Below are 14878 nucleotides of genomic sequence, written 5' to 3' on the forward strand. Positions count from 1 at the left end.
GTAGCTTGCAAGTGTCTGTGCCTGAATGCAGGTGAGACGTTGTCAGATCCCAGCACTGCAAAGGGTCAGACCTTTTATAAGTCTCCACTTGTCCTTTCAAGACTGCCAGCCTTGAGCCAGTCTGTGCAGAGACTGATAGGAATGACAAGGGAAAAGTAAGTTATCTCCTGGGGAATTCCCTCTTTCTCGGCCTTCAGTTCTTCCTCTGTAAAGGTTACAAGCCCTGCATTACAATATGTTCAGCAGGCTTAGTGACCCTGGGTGTGGAAAAGGGAAGAGGAATCAGGGAATCTCTAAATATCCCGGTCCATGCTTATTTGTTGACTAAAATTGTTTGAATTCTCTAAGCGATTAACACCCTTGCCAATCTGCAATCCTTTCCCATTCACCCTGCAAGTCAATGTGCACATTTGAGATATGCATACTGCAGGTTTATCACAGCACATGCAGGCACGCACAAAGTGCTTTCTCCACTTGAGAAAACTACATTATTCATGTCAGCTTCTCATCGAGCATACCCAGAATTTGACTGGTTTGCCACTTGCAAGGTTCAGATTACTTGGCACGCTCAGGGAGCGTGCTCCTTCCCTGCTGGCAACCAGGTCTGGAAAGGTTGCAAGGCCTTTCTGCAAAGCTTGCATCCTAGAATACAGCAAAGCCATCCCTAGGAAAAAAATGTACTTTTTTCCTTGGAAAAGAAAAATGACCAAACTTAAAATACATCCAGGCCACTTCAACAGTGCCATGAGCAAGCAGTGCAGGCTTTGCATTCTACCCGAGCCTCTCTCTTAAGAAAAGAAGCACAGTTTTAAAAATGTATTGTGCTTAATTGTTTCTTCAAGGCTAATCCAGGCCTCACTTTCCTTTATGGAGAAGCACCAGGTGCTAATATACTCAGCTGTATAGGGGGATGGTGTTTGGAAAGCAGAACAACCTACACAAGAGCAGTATAGTGCATGGAGTGAGGAGGCACTGTAGTCAGCCAGAATGAATGAGGAGAATGGAAACATTTCCTTCCTAAATTCCATTTTAAAATACTTGTTAGCCTCACATGCCCAAAATGCACTGTCTTAATTCACATGGTGTCTCAAAGACATGTCTGTTCCACTTCAGTCCTGACCTGGCCTCTGCTCTCCAGGTCTAGCCTTTACTCAGTATCCTCTTTGTGAAAACAGGTGTTTTACTTAAATCACACAAAGGGTTTCTCAAAGAATTTCAAATAAACACTTTACTTGCTAGAAAGTAGGGTAGAGAGAGAATATTTTTCTTTTTCTTTCTTTCTTTTTTATTTTATTTTTATTTCTATTTTTAATTTTTCTCCGAAAGAAAGAGGAAATTGGGAAAATAAAAACAATTTCTTTGAATTGAGATTGATTTTATTTTTCGCTCAACTTTGAAAGAGCTTTATGCATATTGTAGTGCTAGATATTGTCTTAGTTTATTTTTTAACCACAGCCCAGGTACAGTTCTAGATACTGTGTATGCACCTGATACCCATACTTTCCTCTAGACTATACTAGGGGAGTTTTGTTATTTAAAACTTTGGGATCACTAGAATTTTTCAGAAAGAAAATTCAAGTGTGACTGACAAGTTGCAAGAGATCTGCTCTGGACTTTGCCCTGTAACAAAAGTCCTCCTTAAAATAAATTTTGCCTAAATGCCAATTTAATTTTAGCTTAGCGCAAAAAAATGGATCAAAGCTTCACTTGCTTCTGTTCTTCACTGAACTAAGGGTAGAGGAAATAGACAGTTTTATTGAAGCTGTAAATCTGAATTTTACATAAATGAAAATAGAGCTGAATATGTTTTCCTTTTTTCCCACTGGAACTATTCAGTTATAGATTTTCTGCCTCAAGTAGCTATTCATAGACCTGAACATAAAAATTGAATTTAGTCAAGTGTTGTCATCACTCAGGAGCAAGAAAAACCACAAACCCACAGAAAAAGATCGCACTATTTCTGACTTCAAATCATATGCTGACTCAAGAGAAAATGAACGTAAGGCAAAATTTCATATGCCACATATAGATGTTAAAATCTTTACCTACTCCTTCCTTTTAATCTATTGCTGTAGTGAAAGCAGCCATGTCTTAACTAAAATCATGACAAACTCTGAAATTGACAGGTGTTATGTATTCATCGTAAGGTGGGGATGGCAAGTGGGGGAACATTGACAAACTTCAGAAGAACAGCGTGTGTTTCTTAGCTCTCATAAAGAGCCCATTTGGTGTTTGCCAGTGTAAAAAAGCATATACCATAATGTGAGGTCATTGTTGGTACTCTCAAGTCACCAGCACAGTGTGATGGGATTTAATATATGAAATGCTTTTTAATATGCTTATGCAGCAGAGTGATAATACATCATTTATTTTCCCATGGATGTTCATTTAGTGATATTATCTGCAGAGTGATACAGCTGTTTACTCCAATATGCAGATTTTTCAAATCTAATTCTTCTCTCTCAGAAGTTCAGGGGAGTTTCTCCACTGACTTAAGAGTGAGACAGTAAATCAAACATTAGAGCCTTTTGAAAACTGCATCAACAGCACTGTGGCATTAAATGTCAATGTATGAGCTGGTCTTTGCAAAGCTTTTATATATATTTTAGTCTTTTTGGAGACATTTTCATTTAATTGTCTGAGATATCGAAAATGCAAACTGTGGCACTGGAAGTTTTTTATTCCATAAAGTCAGGCACAAACCACATCAAACCCAACGTTAAGATATTTAATAATTGAGTGAAAGAACTTCAAAGACTCTTCAAAAGTACTCATCTCTCAAGCTCACACCAGAGATGAATTTGGTTCATTGCCTTCCTATCTACCAACAAAGTACTAAGCATCCCCACAGAGGAAGCAATAAATAAATAATGCCATCACTGTAAGAAGTAGGCAAGGTGTATGGAAATGCAAAAAAAGCAGTACCTGTGGTATTTTAACCCTAAGAAACTCCCTAATGAGCTATGTGAAAAGATAGTGTTTGCACTAACTCACTTATTCTTCCTTAAAAAAAATGACTCCATCAGCTGGAAAACATTTCCTTATTCCTAAAAAAGGCAACACTGGTAAAATGAATTTCACATAGCAAATGCCTTAAAAATATAACTGCTGTATTTGTTTTTGCATATGTCCTAGTGTGTGATCACTCCCTCCAACCTTCCTACAAATGCAGCTAATAACCTTTTACTTCTAGCTTGACCTTCACAATTATTTTAGTTACCAGGTTCAAATTAACATAAGCTGAACTAACATGAGAACTGTACTCACCTATTCATGAACTTGTATCGGCGGTGCAGGTAATAGATTTTTCTCCTGGAAGAACAGCAAAAATGAAGCCAGTCGAGAAGAAAACCCATCGTCAGTTACAGTATGAACTAGCAAGGAAGGAAAGGAGATTGAAGACAGAAGCCTGTAAGAGGTGGAGGAAGAGACTAAAAGAGAGATTAACAGAACTGTCACAGGAAAGCCACACAGACTCTGGTGGCATTTGAATTGCAAGAAGGTCATCGTTTTCGTACTGTCTTCTCTTTTTCTGCTACTTGTCATGTGTGAAAGACAGGGACCCAAAGATGTTTCTATTTCCAAGACGTCCATAAAAAGTTGCAGGAATTTTATAGGACCAATACTAATATGGATAAATTATCCTCTATGCATCTCTTATCCACTAGTGAATTACTAAAACTGCATTTGATAAAATGCAAGGGAAATCATTTAGAAAAGCCAGGGAAGTAGTGCCTGATGTTGCAATATGCCAATAACACATGCAGTGACAACCAGGACCAGTGTTTGCTGCTGGAGTATCAACCCCAGAAACAGAATATAGGCTACACAAACAAATTAGTATGTACTCAACACCCACCCCAGGATACAGCCGCCCCCTCTGCCCCTCAAACAGGCATTGCTGATTTTTGTTGTCAGTGCAATAAGCTGTGTGGGAGTGCCTGTGGGGAGCCAGTGAGCAGACAAGGGTGCACAAGCAGATGCATGCTGACCACACTCTCTTGGCTGGCTTTCCGATGCGCCCTGTAGGGCTCACATCACCCAGGGCAGGTGGAGTGGCCCCAAGCCATTCTGTGTAGCTCCAGAATGGGCTGTCCACCTCCTGTCCCACTCTGCTGCTCTTGCTCTCTTCTTACGTGCCTCTAGCACCACAGCTGTCAGGATTTGACCCATCACCTTCAGCAGAGATCACATCGTGATGAGAGGTAAGAAAATCTGAGGGCTTTAGGTGTGGCTTTGAGACTGATACTCCTTACAGCAAGATTTGTGTGCCTGCCTGAACGTCAGTATCTCCCTCTGACTTTCCTCTAACCACTGGAGGTCATTGCTAAATGAAGGTGGTGTATTCTGAGAGGTGCCATCATGTAACACTGAACTGTATCACTTCTGGAAAAGGAAGGGCCACACCACACATTTCATTCTGAATATTTGTGAATATTAAATACAGTGTAGTAACGCTGCTGGTGCCTTGGAAGCAATCATGGTTGAGAGCATTCTAGAATAAGACAACCCCGATGCTCTATAAACTATAGAAAAAAAAGTGGTTAGTTTCCATGTTAATTTTCAGAACTTAGATTTAACACAATATTTTGACATTATTGTTGTTACTAGTGCCCATATTGTGCTGATGAAGTGAAAATTTGAAGAGAAATTCATGCTGGTCAGCATCCTTTGGTCAAATCCTCCATAAGATAGTGTTGTATCTCTTGCCCTACTCAGCAGGAGCAGAGATGAGTCAAAGATAAGTGTTACTGAAGATGACATCCACCCCTTGATTTGCTTCAAATATTCAGAGGTATCCATTGCTTAGGGACCCCTGCTTTGAAACAGCAAGTTTTTTATTCAGTGATGTGTGGACCTTGGACAATTTCCACCTAAACTTACTGGGAGCTGTAAGCAATCAGCAACCCTTAAAACAAGGGTCAGACAAGTGTGCCTGGAAACAGGCAGTCTAGAATAGTGTACATTTTTAAAAATTCTGATTCTTGTCTTTAAATGGTAAACAACATTGTTGCCCTTAAAATAAAAATTAAGAGCCTGCCTGTCAGACAAAAAAAAAAAAAAACAAAACAAAACCAAAAAACCCACAATTTCCTCTTAGCAACACTGTAGATAAGAATGAAGCTGTGGACATGAAGCACATCTTTCTGTATGGCACCTGATTTGCTAACTGCTGAGAAATAGATCTCAAAGCAGGGACTTCAGATCAGGAAAGAACAAACTGATCACAGTGACTAAAATCTGAGTTCCTGGTGTACTTCTTAATCATGGGACCTTATCCTTCTACTGGGCCAGGTTCATCTCAAGGAATGCCAGGGAATATAAAGGAGGTACACTTTTGACCCAGTCCATCTTTTCTGTGGCTAGAACACTTTTTTTAAAAGAATATGAATGTTTTGTAATGATCCATGATAGCGTTTATGTTTTTCTCTAGCACTAGAAGCCCAGATAAGCAATTGAAGATTTGCTGTGTAAATGAAAACAAAACAAAACAAAACTAAGCATACAGACATAGAAAATAAGCCTGCAATCTTGTCCTTAATTCATATCCATTATTCCTAGGAAGTTCTGTAATATTACAGCTTGTCTCATACCAGAGGCATTTGTCATCCTTAAGTAAGAAGAAAACAGGAATAGAAATCCTGCAAAGGACACAAACTCACTAGTTGCATATTCTGGGTCTGATCCTTTTCTTGCTCAGGAGTAATTCCATTAAAATCAATGGAGTTATGCATCTATAAACCCTGCTAATTGAAAGAAGAATCAAGACCTCTCAGTTCATGGGTTTTGGTCAGTTTGAGTGGAAATCTTCATGCTATTTTAAATCTTCTGGTAACCAGCAGAGTAAAATAGATATTTTACAGAGAAAATTTCATAGCTCAACATGCAAATAATATTAAATAAATGATAAAAATAATCTGAATGATTATGTGAAATTAATTTGGTTGTCAGTGACATTTTATACAATTTCTTTATTTTCTCCACAGGCAAAAGCACTTACAGTCTGAATTGTTCTCTTATTAGATGTGATACTTATTTATAACCTGCATTTCCATAATTATGCACTATACAAGCAGAAAATTTACAGGTGCTGAACATACCAGATACGTCCAACAGACATGCACTTTCTGTGCTGCCTTACGTACCTGGATCTTCTTGACCTCCCATTGATTTCAATGAAATGTCCATTTAAAAAACAGCAGCGCACAAGTATGCAGGGGGCTCCAGCAGTGAAGGGGTTAAAGGGCCTAAGGATAGAATACCCCATGAAAACAGCTGCACTGCTACAGCTCACCTTAATTTCAAACCAATACTCTACTGAAATTGCAGGCATTAACAAGAAAGAACAATGACTATGGTATCTATGGCACTCCATTTATACTTTCACAGGATGTGTGGTATCTTACAGATGAGCTTTCCATGTGCATTTCGGAGTTATTTTTACTTTAGCTTTACAGTAAAGTGTGAAGACAAAATACAGCTACACCTACCTGAAAGGCATTCTTACATTCATTAGTTCAGCGTATTTGCCCAGGACCTCCCAAGGGGCATGCAGCTTCACAAAGATGATGTCACTGTTTGTTAGAGATGACTGCAAGAGAAGAAGAAAACAGCCACCACAGCTTACTTTTTCAGGCAAGAAAGAGAGAAATCACCGGCGGTGGTCAGTATTTAGTCTTGTCTTGTGTCACCCCTCCCATTTCCTGATTCTTCCTCAAGCACGTGGAGCTCTATCTGGATTTTACCAACTTATTTTCCTTCTGGTTTCCTTCTGGTTTTCCCTGTGACTCCCGTCTGGCCTGTACACACATTCACTGACACTGTCTTCTTTCCTATGGGTTATATGTAGCGTATAGAGATTTTTATGCAGGATATTCACATCAGAATATCTAGTACTTTTTTAATAGTACTTTTCAAGAAAGCTACAGCAGGGTCAGCTGAAGCTGTATTTATTGAGAACACTGACAGTCAAATGTTAATACTGAAAGATGAATTTTTCAAATTCTAATGAAAATCAATGATATTCTCATAAATCTGCACTTAATACAGCTTGCAACAACTAAATGGATCACATTAAGAGGGACAACTACCACTGGCTGAATTCAAGGAATATCGAGGAAATGGGTGAAGGTGTACAGGTTATAAGAAAAGGAAAGTGTGAGGACTGAGAAACTAGGCAAGAAATTTGTTAGTTTAGAGATTAGTTAGGCTTTAGGGATGATATCCTAGTCTTTTATACATTGTAGTATATTAAATATTTCTCACATTAATTCTTAGCTATTACAACATACTGGGGGTTCTTAAATCTGGTGTCACTTATTTGGAAGTTGCAGTGACTATAAGGGTTGAAGGCTGACGTTTGTATTTTTGATGTCTTTTGATTCTTCCCTCCACTACTCTGATAGATGTAGAAATCATTGGAATTGTCATAGCATGTTCATATCCTTAAAGTAGCCAGAACATTATTACTAGTCTGTGAAGGGTGACAGGAATTAAAACTCCAGCAGTTAAGATACATATATATGACTTTTCTCAGCACAGACAAAAACAACAGACCAATACAAAACAAACCAATAACAACGAAACAGGAAAACAAAACAAAACAAAAGAGTCATTACAAAGATAACATTTTTTAAAACAAGTAGATTTTTTTGAATCCTCAAAAAAGGACACAGAAATTTTTGTTGCCAAATTATTATTAAGCTGCAAGAAAAAAATAGATGTAGTGCATAGTAGAACAAGTGAATTTCTGGTATTAAAAACTTCAGAAAAAATATCTTACTGTTCTATTGGTAACTTCCTGCAAAATATTTCAACAAGATATGATAGAACAGCAAAAAAATGCCCTCAAGAGAGTTGCATCAGAGAAAATGAATTCAGCTGTAATCTTTCCATTGACTTCTATGGATTCCAAATCAGATCCTTAATGATGTTTTTCTTTATAAGTACATTTTGCAAATTATCTTTAATTTGCCCACAAGACTTTAGCAAGTAGATACCACAAAAACAAGACTAAGTTCTGCTACTCTAAAATTTTACAGCAAACTACTCTCAAAGATAAGGTTCAGAATATTCAGTGCAAAGAAGGCATTCTTAATAAAACAATTTCTTACAGGAATGTATTTTTAAAATTCTTGTTAAACACACTAGCAAGGCGTATTTAGTTTAATTGAAACCTGATCTTCAAAACCTAGAATCATAGAATCATGCAGGTTGGAAAAGATCTCTAAGATCACCTGGTCCAACCTTTAACCTAGTACAGACAAGTCCACTACTAAACATGATAGAATGTCTTGAATTAAAAGCACCACAGTCTGGCTTACAGATGTACAATATACAATGAGTTTCAGTCCTCAGTTTCATCCATCTACTATTTTTTACAAGCTGTAATTTTTCTCTCCTTCTTCCTGCTCACCTACTTCCTTTTTCAGTTGATCTGAAACAATCATATTATGTAATTCCTGAAAATACTGTATCAGTATTGAATAATCGCAAGTAGATGTTTTAGTAGCCCATACTTCGGTATCAGACATATTCCTTAATTCCCAACCTTTCCGGCTTCACTGACAAATCACTTCTAGCACTTTATCATTGCAGCTAATCTCAGAATACAGGTAGTGCCATAGGCACCTGTATAATAGACTTGCCCGACTAGCAAGATTATCTTTCTCTTATACCACTAAGTTTGTACAGGTACTGTGTTCCCAAAGAAAACAAATCTAACACAGATGTGCTTAAAAAGTAAGTACCATATTTCTCGGGTATCACTATGTAAGGAGTGGAAGAAACTAATGTTGGGGCCATTTACATAACTCCAAAAGTATAAACATCTTTGGCGAGTTACAGTCATCAGATAGGCCAAGGAAAATTTGTAAAGAAAGGGCAGGTTTTTCTTCTTCTGAAAAGAGGCTTTCATGTCTAGAAACAGAGTGGTGTTAACTGCTGTTTAATTTAAGTCCTGGCCATCAAAGTCACATGTATTCCCACAAGCATTCTAGGTCCAAGACTTAAAAATATATATTCACTATTGACCTGACTCTTCTCTTTCTGAAGTTATCATTGTTAGTCTGAATGGAAGCAAAGTTATGCTGACATTGAACATCTCTTGAAAAGCCCACGTTTTGCAGTATTTGCAGGCTGTTTCTCAGGATCAAGGCTGGAGATTTGTGTCCTTTGTCAAATATACTCTTGAACACTCTCCTCCAACAACAAAGATATTTTTGTTCATTATCAATAATATTGTCAAGTCATTTTATGACAAAAACAACTGTAGGACTCACGTTTGGGTGAGCGTAATTGTTTATTTGCCTTGAGGCTACTAGGCAGACAACTGCAAATATCAATGCTCTAATTTATGTATGTACATCAACAGGGAAAAGATGTGAAAGGAAAACAAACCAGGATTTACCATTAATGTGTTTTCCTTAACATAATTTAAGGAAACCAAATACTCAAGATTGGGACTCCTCCCACATTTTAGTCTTCCTTATCAAAGTAAAAGAAGAGGAAGAGATTTTGTAACAGACCCAGCAACCAGACTTAAATCTTACCTACATTAGGAAGACCCAGCAAGGCAACTTAAAAAGCCAGAATGGGAATAGTGCCATAATTACTGGCAAACAGCTTATTCTTGTTAGGAACAACATGCAGAAAAATCCAGAAAATAAGAGAAAATCAATGTCCTTCCCCTGATAACAGTCTTCTCTATATCAAGCTCCATATGATGTCTCAGTGCAGAGTATTAAATAGTAACTTCCATAAGTCCCACTTTTTGAAAATTACTCTGTTATGTTAATGGCACAGATTGATTTGCCATGTCAAGTGAATTAGGTGGAAAAAAACCAAACCCCACCAAATTATAGCTGATTAAATCATTCTTCCTCTGCAAAAACAAAGTAAATGTAAATTCACAAAGGTAATTCCATAGAACTGGACAAGCAGCAGTGATGTTCTGCCAATACTTTTCAAAAGTGCACACATTACCCCTAGGTAAGTACTTACATACTATTAATATATGTCCAGTTTGAGGGAAAATATTACACATTCAAATGCATTAACTTCTATGTTCATGGATCAAAGGAAAGTAGTAAATAATAGTGCCAATATCTTTCAAATACATCCTTTCAATCACAGCACAGGCTTGTTTGAAAAGTAGAATATACAGCTCACATTTAAACCAAGATTTTAAGAAGCTTTTGGCTTACAAGAAACCATAGGGCAAAGCAGTAAGGATGAAAATTAGATAAGAAAGAAAGAAAGAAAGAAAGAAAGAAAGAAAGAAAGAAAGAAAGAAAGAAAGAAAGAAAGAAAGAAAGAAAGAAAGAAAGAAAGAAAGAAAGAAAAAGGAAGTCCTAACTAATCAATAGAAAGCTGTTAATAAAATAATTTTTGCATAAAAGAACATGTATAAAATACAGAATGACTTGGTATAAGGAGACAGAGGTAAGTGATTACAATTTAATATGATTTTGATATGAAAATTTGATGATAGGGTAAAGCTTTATCTTTACTTAGCAAAATACTTCCAGAGGTTCAGCTTCACTGGAGTTAGTAATGCAAGCAGGTGGCTGGCTATTGCCAGCATTCAGGCAATGTGTCATCTAATCCAGCTCAGAGCAGGTGTCATTGTTACAGTGCTTAATTTCTGGCATCATCTGACAGAATCTCACTGCTGGAACAGAACAGAGTTAGTAACAAGGGGAAATGTTTGCAAATATCCTTTCATGTAGACAGAAGTGTGAGTGGAGAGGGAACTTAAAGAACAGGGTAGGTTACCTGAGTAGAAGCAAAATGCAAATATTATCTCATTGCTCAAGTTTACTGTGCAACAATGAGCTTAGAGTCTGCAAGAAAGAAATACAAATTGCTTAGAGTTAAGAAACAGTGTGAGAAAGGATGCCTTTAATCCTATCTCATGTCATCTGCATTCACTTAGAGTGGAGAGTGTGAATGTCCCAGTAACGTAACATAGATGTAGTAAATCTACCATGGAAACAATATTCTGACTTGGACTCCACTTCCTAGAGAAAGGATTAAAAATACCTGCAGCATGACCATCTTAATGGAAGAGGTTGAACTGTCTGTGAGGCAATGATAAAACATTTCTTGATAATCCCATTAGTAAATACTGAGTACAGGTTTGACGTGTGTGGATAAGATTCCTGTGACAAAATAGCTAATCACATGGATTTCATCTGACAGTTGATGGGATGCATCTTTTAATTCTTCTGGACTGGAAGATAGTACAAACATGTGAAATTATTTGCAGGGTTAAAAATTCAAATAGGTGAAACGTCTGAGTAGAAGAATATATTTTTACTTATGTACATGTTATTTCATATTGACTCTTTACATGAGAGATCAGTTATACATTGCAATTTTAGATTTAAAATGTTAATATTTTATATAGTGATAGTTGAGATCATCAAACCTTTTGATTGTATTACGGACCAAGAAAGGTCCCTTAAGTACAATATTTTACTTTTAGCACCACAGGCTGTGAAAAATATATCGTAAAACTGAATTACATTTTATCAGGCACTTCCACAGTGATTTATCCCAAGTGTAAAATAAAAAAACAATATTTTCACAATATAGATATATGTCGTATTAATCGTTTTTTGAAGTTTAAAATGCTTACATTTAATGAATTGTCTATTAAATATTCATATTTTCTTTTAGAGGCTTGTTGGAGAAACATTGCTTTGACACAGAAAAGGCAATTTATTTTTTGTCAAACAGTTAATTTCACAAACTTAACAATCAGTCAAACACACAAAATGTGCAGGCAGGCTTATTATAGTTTTTGCATACAAATAACCTAGAGGAACTGAACAAGATGCTTATCACATAATCATAGAATAAATGAGGTTGGAAGGGACCTCTGGAGGTCATCTAGTCAAAACCCTGCTCAAGGCAGGGACAGCCACAACCACAACTGTGGTTGAATATCTCCATGGGTGGACACCTCACAACCTCTCTGGGCATCACAGCCACTCTGGGTGTAAGGACCATTACTGGCCTTCCACATGGTTGCAGAAGTGTTTGCAGCAGCACAGGTTCTGAGCACCTGCTCATGCTCCAGCAAGATGAAGGCATTTGTTTTTTCAACTTCCTTTTCAGGCTCTCTTAGTTCACACATTCAAGGAAGATAAGAATTACTTATATGACTGCCAACCAGGACACCAAAGTCTTTTTGGTGTCAATGCTTTCTCTGTAGTTCTCAATTGCAGTCTGTACACCTTTGTATTTGCCAGTGTAGTGCAAAATTCTTTCTCAAGAGAGATGCCAGTGAACTTAGCAAGACCACAGCTGAGGAAGATCCTAGTCCAGATTACACTGTTAGGAGAGAGGCTTTAGTGCAGACCACATGCCATAATGTAGCCCCAAGTTACTCAGGTCAGCTGCACACTCACAAAGTGATATGATATTCCTCACATCGAGGGAGTAGCAGAGTCAGTGCATGCACCTGGTTGTGCAGGGCACACGTGCTCTGAGACTGCTGCCTGCCTCTGCTCTGCAAGAAAGGGGAAGTCTCAGAAGACCACTCTGACAGTTCCTTCTCAGACATAACACAGGTCCCCATTCTGCCAGACAAAGGAAAAGCACCAAACAAAACACATGATCCAGTTAAATGAAGGGGAATGATGCCCATGAAGAACATGAATAATTACCAGTTATAGTTGTCCGTAAACTCTGAGAGTTTGGGCAGCTCAGATGCTTGTTCCCCCAACCTATATCCCAGTTTTCTGTGCTTTATATTACTGCTAGTATTATTAGAACTGGGAAGAGTTTGAGGAACCGTCTTTTGATAAGTCATTTTGCATTGTTTAACTCAATGATGCAAAACTATTCTGTCTGGCTCATTTGTGGGCAGACACTGAGTGAACCACTTTCCCATTCCTCTCTGCCATTATGCAAATAGTTAGAATATCCTTTAATAAGATGGCTATAGTGAATTTCTGAGCAACTGCACTCTGTAGTCTTACTAAAGGTACTCAAGTTATCTGATACAATGACAGGGTGTAAACAACAATTTTACAAGGGAAGTTGTTTTGGAAACTTGCAAAAGCATATCGCAGAACAGCTGACTCTCCAGATACAACACCATTACTACATGAAAGGAAAGTGCTTTCCAAAGCAAAATATGATGGTGAGAATAGGCTTGATTACTGCTGTTCAGCTCCCAGTTCAGATTACTGCACTTAGGTAGATTTACCTTTTTATCCAAGTCCCAAACCATGCTCAGACTGTGCAAGACTTCCTACCAAAAAATAAAAATACATATAAAACAACAAGAATTAAAGGCTAATCCATCCTAATGTTCTGGCTTCACCACATCACAGTTTCATGTTGATCATGAAAATGAAATTTTACAGTCTAGTGCAGAGAGGAAGTTCCTAATAATTGATAGTCTACATGATTTTTCATCTGTCTCTGCTCCTCTAGGTTCATAGTAGTTTGACTTCCATATTTAATTAAATCATCTGATGTTAAAAATGCATACATTGGAAACAGAAGAAAAATAAAAGTTTCTTAAGCAAACATAGCATAATTAGAACTTAACTGGAGACAGAAGATGAAATTGAAATACGTAATAGGATCTCTAAACCTAGAAGGGAGTATACTGGATCCTTTGTGCATTTCTGTACAAATCCCTTCATTTGCTAGATGTACTTTAAATGAAACAGGGTAAATATGTGATAAGGACAAATTATGGTTTTCCTGTGTTCTAATTTGTCGTAGTAAGGCAACATCCCTTCATGGCACAAGGTACTGACAAGGCAGACACCTAAACAGTAGCTCCAGTTCTAAACAATTATTGCCATTCGTAATATGCCTGTTGGCATAAGGTGCTTGATGAAAACACCTCCCATATGACACAGAAAAGCAAAGCAGCACCATATGGAGCCCAGTATTTTAATGGTTTGGCTAAATGGGATAGAGGACAAGGATGATTTGCTCTCCTAGTTCAGAGCTCTTACATGAAGATATAGCAAGAGGTGTAGAAAACAAACAAGTCTTTTTTTTTTTTTTTTTTTTTTGCCTGAAGGCCAACATCATCATCAAATGAGGTAATGTTAGTTTTGATCTGCTTGCATATGTTTCAATGTGATGAAACTAACCCTAAAATTGTTTGCTGAATAATGCTGAAATTTAAGATCCTTATCGATACACAGTTATTACGATAACACAGTGAAACTAAGTCTTCAAGTAATACATACACTGGCAAAGAATCCCCCCTCCAAATTCTCTTGCTCCATTGAAACCACTATAAAAATATCTTTGCTTAATAGACAGTATCATCTTTTTCTACAGATGAAGAAATATTCATTCTGTTTAAGAAGTCTTCAGCTAGCAAAAGGCAGACTGTTCAGATTAGGAAAGTGCAAACATCTTTGTTATCTATTGAGATCTTTTTTATCTATTGAGAGAATTAACATTATGTGTAAAGTTTTCTAGAATCTTTTATTTTGCCCACTTTACATAGAGGGGCTGTGTCACTAAGGGCTGCAGCAGAGAAATCACAGCCCAAAGGTGGAACAGAAGACATCAAAGTGCTTTTTATCTCTGTAGTACTATTTGGATACTTTTATTCAGAGTAGAACTTTGGAGTAGAATTGAAATTACCACCTATCATACCTCTAAAACTAATAGATTTGGTATACTTACAGCAATCTGTTTTATTCTCTTGTATGGGGAAGTGTAAAAATGCAAATTGAAAAGGAAACTAAGATAAAATCCCACTTCAATTAATAATCCCAGTCTTTCTATACACTTTGTAAATGCAATATAATTAGACTTTTTCTTCTATAGCAAAGATTTCCTGACTGAAAAATTACAATTCCATTAGATTAGATCTCTGAAAAGAGTCAAT

At 37.2% G+C, this 14878-nt stretch overlaps 1 protein-coding gene across 3 annotated transcripts in view; it reads right to left on the reverse strand.

Annotated features, from left to right (window-relative positions):
• ANO4 (anoctamin 4) overlaps window positions 1-14878 on the reverse strand; it is a 224567-nt gene that overhangs the window by 67527 nt on the left and 142162 nt on the right. For 2 of the 3 annotated variants that reach the window (XM_080595542.1, XM_080595544.1), the window contains 3 exons: window positions 6492-6592; window positions 6147-6248; window positions 3268-3312 (listed from right to left, as the gene is read on the reverse strand). In XM_080595542.1, coding sequence (XP_080451668.1) covers window positions 3268-3312; window positions 6147-6248; window positions 6492-6592 — 248 coding nt within the window. The remainder of the gene's footprint in view (window positions 1-3267; window positions 3313-6146; window positions 6249-6491; window positions 6593-14878) is intronic. The other variant, XM_080595543.1, reaches the window with a different exon arrangement.

The sequence above is a fragment of the Anser brachyrhynchus genome (assembly GCF_964034855.1).
Source record: "Anser brachyrhynchus genome assembly, chromosome: 1".
In the NCBI taxonomy this organism is placed as follows: domain Eukaryota; kingdom Metazoa; phylum Chordata; class Aves; order Anseriformes; family Anatidae; genus Anser; species Anser brachyrhynchus.